Raw genomic sequence first — 17,067 nt, 5'->3', positions numbered from 1 at the left:
GCAATTGTTGATAGGACAAGATAACTGGGATCTAATCACTAGTCGAGAAGTAATTGAAGGTCCTAAGAACTCGCCAGCGTTATCAAAAACTAAATTGGGATGGATAGCACATGGAAATTTGAGAGAATTCAGAGGTAGACAAGATAGCAATACTGTTCTTCATATTTTCCATAATCAGATGAACTGTGATGAAAAATTACATGAAGAAATCAAGAATTATTTTTCCACGAAGTCATTTGGCGTCAAAATTTCTGAAGATAGATCAATGAATTCGGAAGACAAAAAAGCAGTTCAAATAATAGAATCAGTTTCAAGAAGAATAGGGGATGGAGACCGTTGGGAAACTGGTTTGTTATGGAGAGATGATAGTTCAACTTTACCAGAAAGTAAGTATAAAGCTCTTCAAAGACTTCAGTATCTTGAAAGAAGAATGACTAGAGATTTGGAATTCACTATGACCTTCAAACAGAAAATAGAAGAATATTTAGAGAAAGACTATGCAGAGAAAGTGATAGAAGGAAATGAATTATCAAGTAAGGTATGGTATTTGCCACATTTTGGAGTCATAAATGAAAATAAACCCGGCAAATTGAGGTTCGTCTTTGATGCGGCTGCCAAGGTAGAAGGGAAATGTTTGAATGATTTTTTATTGAGAGGACCTGATTTATTGAATTCTCTTGTTGGAGTTATTTTCAAATACAGAGAGAAAGATGTAGCTTTCTCAGCAGATATTCGAGATATGTTCCACAGAATAGTTATCAGAAAAGAAGATCGTGCTGGACAACGATTTCTCTGGAGAAATAATTCCAATGAAGAACCTAGCACCTATGGAATGAAGGTGCTAATTTTTGGTTCTGTGGGCTCGCCTTTTTCGGCACAATATATTAAAAATCTAAATGCATTAGAGTTCCAGAATAAGTATCCTCAAGCTGTGAATGGAATAATAAATAGGCATTATATGGATGATTATCTGGACAGTGTGTACACAGAGGAAGAAGCTATTCGCCTCATAAAGGAAGTCATTTTCATCCACAGACAAGGAGGATTTGAACTGAGAGGTTGGGTATGCAATTCAAAAGAAGTTTATAGACATATTCCAGAAGAACTTAGGGGTGATGAAAAACTTCTGCAAGAAAGAAACAATTTGTCGCAGAGAATTCTCGGTTTGAAATGGATTCCATCATCCGATCATTTGGCGTTTTCTTTGAATTCTTCAAAAATGAAAAAAATAATTTCGAAAGGAAAAAATCCAACAAAGAGGCAGATCCTCAAAATAGTGATGTCTCTTTATGATCCTCTAGGACTCCTCGCACACTATGTCATTAGAGCAAAAATTCTTTTACAGGATATATGGAGAAGTGGCATAGGTTGGGATGATGAGATAACTCATAATCAGAATATAAAATGGGAGAAATGGATTGATGTATTTTCAAAAATTGAAGATCTCAAGATACCTAGGTGTTATGCATTGAACTTCATTTATGATTTTAATTTACAGCTTCACATCTTTTGTGACGCGAGTGAGCAAGCGTTTTCGGCAGTAGGTTATTTCAGATTTGAGAAGAACGAAAACATTCATGTCTCTTTGGTGATGGCAAGGACGCAAGTAGCACCTCTAAAGCCAATAACAATTCCACGTTTGGAACTTCAAGCCGCTGTAATGGGTTCCAGATTGGCAATGACAATAAGGAAAGAACATTCATTCACTTTTGGACAGACTCGAAAACGGTTTTGTGTTGGTTGAGATCAGAACCAAGAATGTTCAAAACTTTTATTACGCATCGAGTGGGCGAGATTCAGGAGAACACGAAAATTCCTGACTGGCATTGGATTCCTTCTAATCTGAATATAGCAGATGAAGCTACTCGAGATACAAAAGACATAAATCTACAAGAAAACAGTCAGTGGTTTCAAGGTCCGGAATTTTTATACAATAAACGAGAATTTTTGCCAATGGAACAAAAAAGAATAGACAAGGACGAAGAAATTCAAGAAAAACCAGATACCTTCGAACTTAAACATTAATTCATATTATTGACAGTTTCACATAGAATTGAATATTTATCAGACATCACAAGATTTTCTGACTACATGAAATTGATAAGAAGCACAGCCTATGTTTTCAGATTTCAACATAATATCAAACAACTTGGCAAAAATCTCCAAAAACAAGAATTGACAATTGAAGAATTGAACAGAGCAGAAAGAATTTGGAATAGGAAAGTGCAAGAGGATTGTTTTTTACAAGAATACCATCTTCTGATGAAAAATAGACCTATACAAAAATCAAGCAAACTTTATCAATAGTCACCGTATATGGAAGATGATATTATTTGTTTGGGAGGAAGAACAGATAACTCTACAGAGCTCTCTCCTCAAGCAAAGAGGCCAATCATACTAGACAATAAACACACATTTACTAGATTACTTGTTCAATTTTATCATTCAAAAAACAAACTCTACAACAAACTCTAAATGAAATAAGGCAAAGATTTTGGATACTGCAGGCCAGAAAACTGGTAACTAAAACAATAAGGTTTTGCAATTTCTGTAGCATAAGAAGAACAAAAGCTCAGATTCCTGCAATGGGACAACTTCCAGAGCAACGACTGCAGAAACCACCTAGAGCATTCACCTATACTGGAATGGATTATTTTGGACCCATGGAAGTTTCTATTGGACGAAGAAAAGAAAAAAGTTATGGGGTAATCTTCACATGTCTTTCAATTAGAGCTATCCATATAGAGATCGCAGAATCTCTCACCACAGATTCAGCGATTTTAGCAATAAGGAGATTCATTTCTAGGAGGGGACAGCCTTTATCAATTTGGAGCGACAATGGTTCAAATCTTACTTCAGCAAACCGAGAATTGAACGAGATAATCAGAAATTTAGACGAAGATTTGATCAAGAGGAAGATGTTATCTCACGAAATTGATTGGAAGTTTATTCCACCACTTCAAATTGAATAAATTGAACTGAAAAGTCTTTGAGATACTTTTGTTCGCCTTCTTTAGCCTACAGTGATCGTAAGTATCGATATTAGGTCGAATCCAACTCACTGGAACAACTGGAATTCAATGCTAGTTTGTATCAAACTCCTAGTGTTGCACTTCTGATGGATACATCATAATACAACATGAAAAAGTTGGTGTGAAGCATGCGTGTGAATGTGCGAAAAATATGTGCATTATGTAATATCTGGGGGCTAACAGACCCGTATGGCAGGATATCGACAGAAAATGACCTCGTTTTCAAGTTGAAGATCACACTTAATCAGTTTTCAGGTCGAAGTGTGGAAATACCTCCTTTTCAGTTGAATACACACCTCATATGGTATATTGGCTTAAATCTTGGATAATATTGGGTACGGTCAGATATTGCAATATAGTGTTGCATTTCAAACGATTAGATTGTATTGCAATACGTGAAAGTTCTTGTTAAGCAAGCATATGCATGTGTGAGAAATATCAATCTATTCTACTGCATGTGTTGGCCCTACGCATCTCTTTCGGAAACTTCGCAAATTTCCGTATAGCATAACCTTGACAGTGAATAAACTCACGTTCAGTTTCAATCTCAAACCAAACTGCTTTTCAGTTGAAATCATATCAATATCATCTACTATATGGCTTCAGATTTGTAATAAATTATGTTTCGAAAAGAAAAACGTACTGTGACATTTTTAATTATTACATCGTTTTTAGGCATGCGGAAGTTTATGTAGGGCATGCATATGTGTGAAAAATATCAGTCTGTTCTCTTGTGAGATGTCAAGTGTTGACACTACATGTCTACAAATTTCCGTCTAGCATGACATTGGCGGAGAAGTCAAAGTCAAATTTTATTATTCATTTTTGATACATGAATGTATATATGACACGTCACATTTTACAACAGATATTTTATCTAATATAACTTATGTCAATAACAGCACATGTTACACAAAAATATTATTTTCATACTCTTTCAGGGAGTAAAAACAACTTGTTACCAAAAAAGTCTTTGACTTTTATCTTGAATTTGAGAAAATTTGTTTCACTTCTGATGCTGTGTGGTAGGTAATAAGTTAAAATATTTTGCCCCGGCATAAAGTGGCGAACCTTTGTAGTCATTACGGTTTATTTTTTCCTGATGATAGTGAATTTCCTCATTTCTTGTTAGCAAATGGGAATGGTCATGAACGTAGCTTAATATTTTGTGAAGATAAATACACGGTAATGTGAAAATTTTTTTGTCTTGGAATGTTTTCTTACAAGATTCTCTGTATTTGAGATCAAAAGTTAGTCTAATTGCATTGCAATTGCATTATAAAGATTCCATTCATTTCTGATGAGTATTCCCCAATGGTAATATTTATATTAAGCTCAAAATACACTAGACCATAGTATATATTCAAGAGATTATGTCTCAAATAATTGAATTTCATTGTCAGGAAGGCAAAATACATTATTTTCAGATAAGTACACAAGTATTCGATGTGATTATTGAAAGACAATTTATTGTCAAGTTGTGTTCCAAGAAATTTTGTATATTCTGTTGTTTCGAAACCTAGATTTATTTGGAGAGGACGCTGATACTTGAAAATAGGATAAATGTTGTTTTATCTTCATTATTTAATAAATGATTGTTTCTACACCAACATTCGAATTAATTGATTACTAGTTTTGTTTATTTTCAATTTCATTTAGACATGAGGACGTCACAATGATTGTTGTGTCATCGGCATACATGAAAACTCGACCCTCGAGAAAAACCTAGCATTCAGTTTCAAGGTTAAACCAAACTTCACCATCAGATCAGGCAAATGTGTGGGGAAAAAGAGACCAAAGTGAGTTGATACACACATTTCAGTTGAAGTTACGTCAATATCATCTACTATGTTGCTTCAAATTATGATGTAATTAAATTTCAAAAAATTATGGTGTAGCATTTCGAATCATTATCAAATATGTGGTAGTTCGTGTTAGACATGCATGTGCGTGAAAAATGTCAGTCCGTTCTCCTGTAAAATGTTGTGTTGAGTCTACGCATCTATTTTGGGTACCTCACACACATTCGCCTAGTAAGACGTTGACAGATAATAACCTTGCATTTATTTCAAATTCAAAGCAAACTTGGCGGCTAAATCTGGTAATGAGAGGTGAATGAATTTATTTTCGATCAAAGTAATGGCATATTTTACTTTCCAGTTATAGTTACGCCGATGTCATATACTGTGAAGGTCGTAACGGAATGCAAAAGCTACGTGCAATATCAAAATCGACAAGTTTTTTGTTATACGTAACCAAGAAATACAGGTACAAACTATAGAAAATCGGCTCATCAAAGCAGTTGTCTCTTCAGACAATTTTTAAATTCTAACCAAACCCCAAGATTTTCTCAATCCTAAAATATTTCTCTTCCGAATATGTATTCTGTAATTCAATTTCAATCTTTTCCGTGTTTTCCCTACATAAAATATACCTAAATAATAACTGTTTTTTCATTCGTCACAATGATTACAACATTGCACAAGATTCAGATCTTAAATTCCATTGGTTAGTTACAAACAAGAAAAATTCACTCTCTGAACTCTTATTTCTCATCAATTTCAATCCGCCCTAACCTTACCTTTGCATAGCTCAAGTTGAGAATTTTCAGATTAATACTTCACGAGATTCGACAATATCTACACATGCACGTTAGTTACTCTCTTCAGTGCATACTACTTCAACACCTATGTCCTAAATTACAATTCGTCCTAACCTTACCTTGGCACAACTCAAGTTGATAATTTTCAGGTTAATACTTCACGAGATTCGACAATATGTATTATCAATACGAAGGTACGTTATTTACCATCTTCAGTTCATACTACTTGAACACCTATGCCTCAAATTACAATTCGTCTTAACCTTACCTTGACACAACTCAAGTTGATAATTTTTAGGTTAATACTTCACGAGATATTACAGTATTGTTTATCAAATGCACGTTATTTAATCTTCTCACTTCACACTACTTCAACACCTGTCTTAAATCGATTACAACATCAAGGCTTTCGGCCGTTCACACACACAGACCCTACTTTTTAATATGGAACAGGTCGTTTGGAAAATTATTCAACCCACACGAGGGTGGCAATGACTGAATTTCATCTTCAATGCTAGATAGTATTGGGTCGAGCGCGCAGAGTTATTTTATTTTTATTTTCAATACAGTGGATCGTGCGACATCTGAATGGTGTATGAAATCTTGTGGATATGGGGAAATCTGACAACACTGTCTTATGGAGATTCCCATGTTGGGAAGAAAATTTCCAAAACGGAGCTTGGCTTTTTCTCCAAATCTACATGGTATTTCCCATAAGGCGGTGTTGCCATTTGCCCCATGTCCTCATAGCTACTCTACTCACGTGGCGCGTTTTTTGTAAAACCCCTTATAGTGAAAATCATACAATAAACTATAGTAATTAGTTTTTTTTATATCAGACAATAGAAGTCTGAACCAATAAAATTCAGATTTTTTTCGTTCATTCGTAGAATATCTCTGATAATCTCCCTCTCTCTCCCTTAATAAGTAATTATAGCGTAACAAATTTCGGAAGATTCAAAGAATCTGTGTAACGTCAGAGTGTCACATTTCCATATTTAAAACACATTTGTGCAATTTGGCAACCATAATGATTTGTGTGTCATACATATTGCACCAAAATACGTAATTCTAACTGAATCACTCACCAAGCTAAAAGTAGGTACCCCGGTGCATCGAACAGACAACTACCAATTTACGTTTCTTATTAATTGTTTATAATCATCACAAGTTTGTGTGAAGGTTTTTTATTTTAAATATAAGTATTGGGCGGTGAATTACAGCATATAACATAATCTCAACGAATTAATAAATGCGTCTTTGCCGTATTTCGTTACACGGTAGCTTCATCAGTTACCTATTAGTACATCAAAGTATTCTACAAAGTCCTACATTTAAAAATAGGTATTAATGAATTTGGTGGAACAGGTGAATTTTAATAAACAATCAGGTACAATGCGATATTACTTCTAGGAAACAAGTAAAATATTGACATTTATTGAGCGGTAAATCACAACATAGAATGCATAGATCATGAGCTCGACGAACTAACGAATGCGGATTTGCCAGATTGGTTAAATGACATCATATCTACCGTAGTTAGCGTAACTATTTCCCTGTCAAATTCGAAATTTCTAAATTATATCATGAGGGAGGGCATGCCAGTGTACAAACGATTTAAAACCAATTCACAAGTATACTTGAGACATCTGTCTCTGCTATTAGGTATAACCATCTGGTTACAATATCAAAAAGGTTGGATATATGATGGAATCGTCCAATACTTGATGAAAATCCATAACGTATTCAAAAAACACTGGGTGAGATTTACACTAAACAGTAAATAAACGCAACACGTGTTTCGTCATACCATACCTTTTTACGGTTGGAATTTCATTAACTAATATATTATTATGTCCAATTCTATAACGATAAATGGCAATCTCCATTTCAAACAAAAAATGAAGAAAAAACTAAACAACTTATAATTTCTTTCAGAAATTAGAGATAAGTTCCATGCCAGAACAGACCAATCATGCTTTATTTCAACTAACGGGTGCTTTAAGAAATTTAGTATCTGAAGAACATATCTATGAAACCTTCATATCATGCGGAGCCATTTCACAACTTTGTCAAACGATGGAGTTATTTTCAGCAGATCTGGATACTGTGGCTAATATTTCAAGAACACTGAGGTAACTTGCCATGATAGATTTAATTTCATTTTCAAGAAAATGTCAAAAGTAGGATTTATGCTTGATATAAAACATTCTTTTAAAGCATAATTTCAACCAACGAATGTTGCTGTGACGCCCTAATTGACTACAAAAAAATCTACAAAATAATGATCATTTTGTTTGAAAAGTATCCTGGTAGTGAAGAAATAGTAGTTCGTTTGGCGTACACCTTGGGAAACATTGTTGCAAAGATCGACAACACTAGAGTAAAGGTACAATTATAACATTCCCTTAAAGATTCATTAACTAAACTTACGTTCCAGTTCTACTATGAAGAGAATTCCGTGGAGAGTCTTCTGAATTTGTGGAAAATATATTTGGAACGCACACTTAAGAATTGTTCGATTAAATCTGAAACCTATGGGGCTTTCATTAGTAATCCAGAAGATGTGATGATCAAGGTAAAATCATTCACAAATTAGATGATGCTTTGTGTCAAAGTTCTTTTCCCAGTTTGTTGGTCATGCTCTGCAGTTTTTTATGCCTATCGTTTCATCTACAACAAAGGTAGACATCGAAGGCGATGAGGCAACCGATGATGTGCTCAGATTATCCTCACAGTAGGTACTCAAGGTTTGGGTCTACGGTTTCAGTCCATCGATTGGTTGAATTAAACGACCTCTTCTTACGAGTGTAATTTAGTAGCCAAACTTCATTGATTTTGATTACCATCACCACCATCAGTGGAATAAAATTGGAAATAAAACTTTGAATGTAGTATCTGTTGTTCGGACAACACGAGCACTTCGTCTAATCTTTGAGCTGCAGGCTACGGCAAACAAATCCGGGTAATAGCTTCCACTATAACAAAGTATAAGGTGGGTGTATTATTTTTGTAAAATATTAATTCCAAAACACATGTGGAGGGAACCTTATCAGTTTTCAGCAAAGCTCTTATGATCAAATACGACAGAGCCACTTCGTTAAAATTAACTGCTTCAATCAACTTCACTATTCGTAAGGGTCGAAAATATCTTATCGACTGTAAACCCCAATAAAAATAATCATAAAGAGGTAATCAAAAGTATCTATTGAAGAAACGAAATTTATTTCATGAAGAGGTCAGATGTCAGACGAGACTAAACATCGTTAATTTTAACGACATGATAATTAAATAAATGCTAGAAACTGAAGAAAAATATCAAAATAGTGATACGAGTGACATCCAGATATGAGTAGCAGGCTCACTTCATTAGAAATAGTGGACACTTGTCGGTAATTCTTGCGGACTTATCCACCGGATTTGAAGAGGCCGTTAAGTGTATGAATCTGGAAAATAATTCTACTCATTCTAATTGGTACGAAATTTCCAGGGGAATTTGAATTGCATCCCCTAACAAAATTTTTTGTCTGAAACGTTTCTGGAAAAAATAAAAAAAAGAATTGTCAGTCGTGCGCGGACCCTGAAGCTCTCGACCGGGTCGGTTGGACCCCTGGGGGATTCCTGGGGAAATTCCTGAGAGATTGAAATACGGATTTCAAGTCTCTGTTTTGCGACGCGATTTTGTTTTTTTTAAGGCAAAACACAAGCACTACAGGAAAATACTTAAGGTGTTCTCAGAGCGGTGCCTGTGCGAAAGAAGCGATTCAAATTGTATTTGAATCGCTGGAGTTCAAAGCCATTTGAAAAAACGTTCTCAGAAAATGAATTCCAAATGAACGCAGTTCTTCAGCTGAAAGAGTTCTTAAACAACGGAGTTCGAGGCGTACTGAGTTGAACTTCAAAACGTTGAGCAGCCACAGTCCGTTGCGTATTTCAGATATGGTGGAATCAAATGTGCCAAGTCACTTGAATACCTCCCGTGAAAGTATCTATAGGAGAGAGACAAATCTCCAACTATCGTCGATGTTCCAGGCTATCAAGGTTGAGCGTGATGTTTGTGTCTACAATCATGGGGATGGGTTTTTTCTGGATGGAATCCAGCAACTTCAGGGTATGTTTGGGGGCAGAGCTCTATACATGAGAACAATACTCCAAAGGAAAGTATGATCTGAGCTTTATAAAGCATCAAAAGTTGCTCAGGTGTGTACAGTTTTCTGGTTCGGAACACTGTTGGTTTTGAGAAGCAGCCGTTGCAATTCCAGCGACATGAGTGTGCTAAAACATATTGGTGTTTATTTTACCTCCCAACAAACTCATCGAAGCAAAAAGCGGAATTGTCTGGCCTGACATTATTATATCCGGTTCAGAGACATTCTTGGAGAACACCGATGCCTGAATTTTTGTGGCATTGAATTGAATCTGTTTACTTTCACCCCAATTCGAAATCACTTCTAGATCCCCATTAAGATATGCAACCTCGTGCTGCCGGGTAAGATGTGCCTCCGTAGCTGATGTTCTGGAATCCAAAAGGAATGATTAGACAAGTGTGCTCTTGTCAGCAAAGCTGTATATTGGATTCTTTGGTTGTTTCCAATAAGTCGTTGATATTCAATAAAAATAGGGTTGAAGACAATATGGATCCCTGAGAAACACCAGCGTTAATGGTGGAAGTATTCGAGAGAATCCATCGACGGCCACTTGCAGGGAACGTTATTTCAGGAAGCTGAAGAGCCATACACAGAAATGATCCGATAAGCCATAGCATCGAAGTTGGGCCAGCAAACCCTCATGCTACACACGGTCAAAGGCCTTAGAAATATCAAGCGCTACAGCTCTTGATTCTCCATGTTTCTCGATTCTCAAATATGGATGACATACGATAGAAGGTCGCCTGTTGATCTTTGTTATGAGGATAATAATTATTCGCGGTTCATTCAGGTTTAGCTGACTTGAGGTAAAGAAATCAGTAGCGTGGAGAAATTATTAAGGGAATTCGCGAAGTGATTTTGATATCGGTGTTCATTCGCGGTTTATTGCGGTATAGTTGATTGAGGAAAAATTTAGTTTGGGTGAAAGTGGCTTTTGCTTGTTGTTGAGCTTCAGGAGAGTTCCATCTTCGATTTAATTAGTAAGCGTATCTTCAATCTTGTTTTCTTTTTTATTATTAGGTTATAGCGTATGATGAACGTTATACAGGGAGGAACGATTAAATGGTTCTCTTAATTCCTCATAGATGTATTTCATTTTATTTTTATAGCCATTCTATTAAAAAGTAGGCAAGACATACTTTTGTCCTGAGTGATTTCAATTAGATTGTTGTAGGAATAATACTGTATTTATTTTATTGAGGTTTTCTTAGAGAATTTCACATGGTTACGTTTATACATTTTTCTTTCTAATTGCTCCCTGTTATAATAATATTCAGTAAATCAGAGATAAGAGAAGATTATCAATATTGCTTTATTTATGTTCATAGTGTTTAGACTCTAATCATCTTAATTGGTGGCATAACCACGCCGTTCCGCTCTGCGAAGGTAGAAAAATGAATAATTCATCAGTTGACCAAGCCAACCACTAATTCCAAAACTGTGTGATCAGAACGGAATCCAAACTTTTCTGATCTGGTGGCAGCAACTCTCGCGCTACCAAACTGATTTTAAAAGTACCTAATTCCTTCGGCTGAACGCTCCCATATACAGAGAATGTGAATTTTTCTTGCGGAAAAATAATTAGGATTATTATAGATATATCATTAGGAGTATGAAGGAATCGCTTTCAGATCGACGGTCAGTTACTACATGACGCAGTTATGTAAATGTCAATGTTTACATTCTTTAATATTCCATTATTCACATCAATTACTATTCAATGTATTTCAGATAATCAGAGTTATCGCAAATATCGTCATTAATCCGGAGATCGGAAAGGCAATGAATGAGAAATATGGAAACCAGCTGATTGACGAAATACTCAAAGTACTCATCAGTAATCCCTTTAAGAAAAATGAAGAATTAGTTTTGTCTATTCTCAGTACACTGAATAATTTATCATATTATTATACAAGTGAATTAGAAGTTGACATTTTCCATGTGAAGCAGGTTGATATAGTTGAAGGTAAGAAATATTTTATTATTCAACAAACGAGAAATTTTTTTACTCTTGAGAATGAATCATTTAAGCGAGTAATGACCTTTTCTCGCAAGCAGAATACTACACATTCTCTATGACGTATTTATTTATAAGTCTGGGAAATGTTTTGAAAAAAATTATATAATAAACACAAATTCTACCTAACCTAACAGTTCAATTCGAGTAAAGTAGGTACAGGGCATGAAAAATTTAGAGACAGTGATTTTTTCAATTGAGGAAAGCTAATCCCAACGAGTTCACCCTTAAAAGAAATTCCAAGCCGCATGAGTCGTGACATTATGTTGAAATATCTCTAATTAGTGGTAAGGCTCCGAGTTGTTTCGATCAGAATTCTGAATAACAAAGTGGATAACAGATCCGAACAGTTAAGATCACCTGCCAAGATTTTTTGTGGAAGTAACAAATCTTTTCTAATCCGACTTTCCTCTAGAGTGACTAGATTCAAAATAGTTAAGGTTGTATTATATCCGTAAGTACCCCACATACATCCTAATTGGTATGCACAGATCATGTAAAAATCAATTCTGAACTGATTCTCTATTTCATTTACATGTACAGAATAATAAGGGTGCCATACAGTGGATGCATATTTAGAATCGATCCAACATAGGCAAGTTTATACATTCAGATTTATATAATTCCTGGTATAAAACCCAGTAGTTCTAGAAACTTACTAATTATAGAATTCGTATGAGGAAAAGGGTCAGAGATTCGTCAAAGAGCCACAACGCATAAAGAACCATGTGAAGTTTCCTGCCGTCATCATCCGAAAATGACATAAAACCAGAGTAAGTAGGAGATTTGAGCCGGTTCTAAGCCTCCCCCCACCACTATGACGTATTAATTGCTTTTTTATTGGTTGTTGTTTGGTGAAGTCAATGTGATGTGACCTTGAAGGGTGTGGTGTATGGATCGTTCAGAAATTTTTTCCCGGTTCTAATACTCCCCCCACCAATATGACGTGTTATTTGCTTTTTTTTGTTGTGCAGTGAAGTCAAGGCGTTGTGACCTTGAAGTGTCTGGTGCATGGATCGTTCAGATTTTTTTTTCATATGAGATTTTGTGTGTGTATGTGTGTGTGTGTGTGTGTAAGAGAATGCACGGTACAGGGTTTCATCATGTGCTTGTTTGTCTATGTACAAACATACGTCTGCATACTTCGAAGATCCTCCAAGTAATGAATGCTCCATCGGTGTGAGGGCACCAAGTTAGTAGTGGAGTGACGTCACAGCAATAACCGTTCAACGGCTAGAGAGCAACATGTTCACTCCACGACGTGTGGCAGAGTAATGCGTATTCATCGGTCTGCTCTCACCTCCCTCGATGTAGTGAAGGATGTGACGTAACGCCCTAGACTCGCCATCAATGGTGACACGCAGGCGGGCGAGGACTGTGCTAACGTCTGTCCTCTCCGAGAGCGCAACGACAATTGCTTGTTCGTATCGCTCTCGAAGCAGTGAATGATGTGACGTAACGCATCACCCTACCCTCGCTATTGATGGTGACACGCAGGCGGGCGAGAACTGTGCAAACGTCTGCCTTCTCCGAGAGCGCAACGACCACTGCTTGCTCGTGCCGGCAACTGTTATCGCATCAAATTGGGAGATGGGCTTGGCTGTGACGTCAGGCATCTCTAGTGGATGCATCGATGTGTCCTTACCTACCCTCACTCTCTACGGTGATGCGCAGGCGACGTGGATTATGGTATTTAAGAAGCGGGCGAGTTTTGGTTATGTCAGTTTCCATCGAGTGAGTTAGTGAGAACATATCATAGAAAATATATTCTTGTGAATGTGGTAAATCTTTCACCCGTAGTGACAACCTTCGTCGTCATCAGCTCCAGAATTGCCAAGGAGGTCCATCAGTAAAACGAGTGAGATTAGATGACGCTGCAGCACCTATGTACACATGTAATTGTTGTAATGTGATGATTCCATTGACTCAAGTGAATTCTCACAATAGAACTCTACAACATAAGAATAATACATGTGTTCAATTCAGTGATGGTGTTCAAATTATAAAGAGCGCCTTCAAACGTCGGATTGCGACATACAGGGTGCAGAGTTCCATTGTTTCCACCGATTACATGTTATTCTTTAATGAAATCAGGCAGAAAGTTATAGAATTATTGGAATCGGCCATCAGGGTTCACAAAATCATCAAAGTGAATATGGAAGTATTTGGGAGTTATATTCTACAAACACAAGACCTGAAGGAAACCAAATCATTTAATTCACAGAATAGAACAGTTGATCAATCTACTGATTTGAATTCCTTATTTGATGGATTTCGAAATGGAATTATCGCTCAAACTACAGAATTCCAGGAACGTGATTCAGGTAAGCATTTCTACCAAGTTTTAATTGGATGGATTAGTAATTTTGTTTTGTATTTAAGGTTGGACCTGTGAAAAAATCATGTTTCTAGAGTTGAACATTAATAAATACAGCCCGCTCAGTGGATGTTCATATGTGAAACTGCCTGAATGTATCGAGCGTAGGAAGGCCGTGGTTAATGTCCGTAATGAAGATCAGCATTGTTTTGCACTACATCACTTCAGCACTATATCCCGCAAACGATAGAACGTCAGAAGTTTCATCGTATCCACATTTCAGTACAGTCATAGATGTAACAGGTATGAATTTTCCGGTAAAGTTGAAGGATATTGTGAAATTTGAAGACAAGAATGATATTTCAGTTAATGTGTACAGTTTAGAAAGTAAATTCGAGAAGGGTAAAATAATGTATGAAATAATTGGACCATTACGTTACTCTCAGAGAAGACTTAGAAGACATGTCAATTTGTTACTTATCACAGATGATTTCGGTAATAATCATTATTGTTGGATCAAAGATCTTTCAAGATTAGTTTCAAGCCAATTATCGGCTCATGAACATAAGAAATATTTTTGTGATGGCTGTTTATTATATTTTTCTAATGAACAATTACTATTACGTCATAAGATAAATGATTGTAATCACTTGAGTACTACAACACCATCAACCAATTTCAAAGTCAATAAATATGGGAAAACGGTACCTGAAAATATACTAACTTTTGAAAACTTTGAGAAACAAATGAAGGTACCATTTGTAGTGTATGCCGATTTTGAATCAGTACTGAAGCCGATTCAAACCACTAAACCAAATCCTGAATACTCGTATTCGATCAAGACATTCAAACATGAGCCTTATTCATTTGCTTATCTGATTAAATGTTCATACAATGATGATTTATCAAAATTTGTTTCGTATAGGAGTGTGGATGCAGCCCAGAAATTCGTTAGCAAAATCGAAGATGATTTGAAAAATATTTATGAAAATCATCTCAGGTTTCCTATTCCTATGGATGTACAAACTCCTGAGGAAGAGGAACAGTTTGCTTCTGCCACAAATTGTGGCGTTTGTTCCAAACAATTTAATGATGGCGAAGTCAAAGTGAGGGATCATTGTCACCTCACAGGAAAAAAAAGGTTCCCTCCTGCTCATATTTTGATGTATATAATACATGTGGAATAATCACGTTTCGTGTTGATCAGTTATCTGAATCTCATGAAACTCAACATTCGAATGTTTCAAATTCTTCTTCACAGCTAAACTGTTGAGGAGTTTCACTGATAATTATAATTTTATGGGAGAAATTCTTTAACACGAATCTAAATTTAGCTGAAAAAACGCACATCGGAAAAAATATTTACTATACTAATAAAAAGCAAACGAATGAACTACAAAAACGGCTGCACATGATCAGGTGAAAAATATCCAGGGAATAATTATGTTCCATTTCTTTCACAGATGTTGACAAAAAAACCTTTTAGAAAGTTTTGATAAAAAATGAGAAACTGAAATGCGATTTTGTTTTGTTGAGTGGTGCGTTGTCATATGACTATCATTGTATTGTCAATATTCTATAGGATATTTTGAATTTTTTCGATATGGCCGAACAGTTTACATTCAATGAATATGCAGATATGCATGTATTTTATGGACGAGCATTTTGTAATGCTGCAGAAGGTCGTCGTCTGTATTCCGAGCATTTTCCCAATCGAACGGTACCGTCAAGAGAAACATTCTAGCGTGTCGATCGCAGCTTGAGGGAGACAGGTATGTAATAATTGATAATTAATTTGAGCACGTTGTTTTATTTCGATATTATTGTAGGTACAGTTTTGCCAAAACGAGGTGGTGAGGGCGCTCCTAGGACTGTACGTACCGTTGTATTGGAGGAAAATATTTTGGAAGCCGTCGCTGATGATCCTTCAATGAGCATCAGAAATCTATCAGAACAGTTCCATACATCCAAGTCCACTATTCATAGAATAATTAGGGAACAACTGCTCCACCCATTTCACATCCAGAAGGTACATGCCATGACACCTCAAGATTTTCCAGCACGACTGGAATATGCCAATTGGTTCATGGATAGGCAAAGAGAGGATATGACTTTTATTAATCGAGTTTTATTCGGTGATGAAGCAGGTTTCAGTAGAGATGGAGTTATCAACTCTCATAATCTCCATATATGAGTCGAAGAAAATCCCCATGGGATATTGCAAACCAAACACCAACGGAAATTCAACGTGAATGTTTGAGCTGGTATCATAGGAAACCATCTTATAGGACCATTCGTTCTACAGGACCGATTGAATGGAAAACGTTATTTGGAGTTCATTCAGAACGATTTGAATGGACTTTTGGAACATGTTCCATTGCAAACCCGAAGAGATATATGGTTTATGCATGATGGCGCTCCTCCTCATTTTAGTTTGATTGTGCGTGACCATCTGAACCATATTTTCCACAATAGATGGATTGGTAGAGGTGGGCCATATTCATGGCCATCGCGGTCTCCGGATTTGAATCCATTGGATTGCTTTCTGTGGGGCATCTAAAAAGCCTTGTTTACGCTACACCTATTCACACAAGAGATGCATTGTTGAATTGAATAACATTACATTGTGAAGCCATACGAAACGACCCTGGAATGCTATTTCAAGTACAGAGAGGGTGTCTTCGCAGACTAAGAAAATGTATAGAGAGAGAAGGTCATCATATCGAGCAGTTTCTGTAGCGGATTTTTCATTTCTGTTTGCTCTTGAGTTTCGTTAGTTAAACGTGTTTGCATTATAAAAATTCGTTATGAACATTTTACCTATCATTTCCATTTTCCTTAAAAACTAATATTTTCGAATAATGGTAGACATCTCAGGATAAATGTTGTTGAATTAACGTTATCATTTTTATTTCTGCTTTGATAATTATTCATTTCAAATAATGGTGGAC

At 36.1% G+C, this 17,067-nt stretch overlaps 1 protein-coding gene across 4 annotated transcripts in view; it reads left to right on the top strand.

Annotated features, from left to right (window-relative positions):
• The window catches only part of LOC111511346 (armadillo repeat-containing protein 2), a 143,294-nt gene that overhangs the window by 60,580 nt on the left and 65,647 nt on the right, over window positions 1-17,067 (top strand). For 3 of the 4 annotated variants that reach the window (XM_074183547.1, XM_074183545.1, XM_074183546.1), the window contains 4 exons: window positions 7,573-7,769; window positions 7,855-8,023; window positions 8,075-8,212; window positions 11,514-11,748. In XM_074183547.1, the coding sequence (XP_074039648.1) occupies window positions 7,573-7,769; window positions 7,855-8,023; window positions 8,075-8,212; window positions 11,514-11,748 (739 nt within the window). The remainder of the gene's footprint in view (window positions 1-7,572; window positions 7,770-7,854; window positions 8,024-8,074; window positions 8,213-11,513; window positions 11,749-17,067) is intronic. The other variant, XM_074183548.1, reaches the window with a different exon arrangement.

Source organism: Leptinotarsa decemlineata, unplaced genomic scaffold (assembly GCF_025532065.1).
Source record: "Leptinotarsa decemlineata unplaced genomic scaffold, Ldec_3_MD MMD2_tig00026340_RagTag_RagTag, whole genome shotgun sequence".
Taxonomy (NCBI): Eukaryota; Metazoa; Arthropoda; class Insecta; order Coleoptera; family Chrysomelidae; genus Leptinotarsa; species Leptinotarsa decemlineata.
Note: the sequence above shows the minus strand (reverse complement) of the source record. Positions and strands in the feature narration are given on the sequence as shown.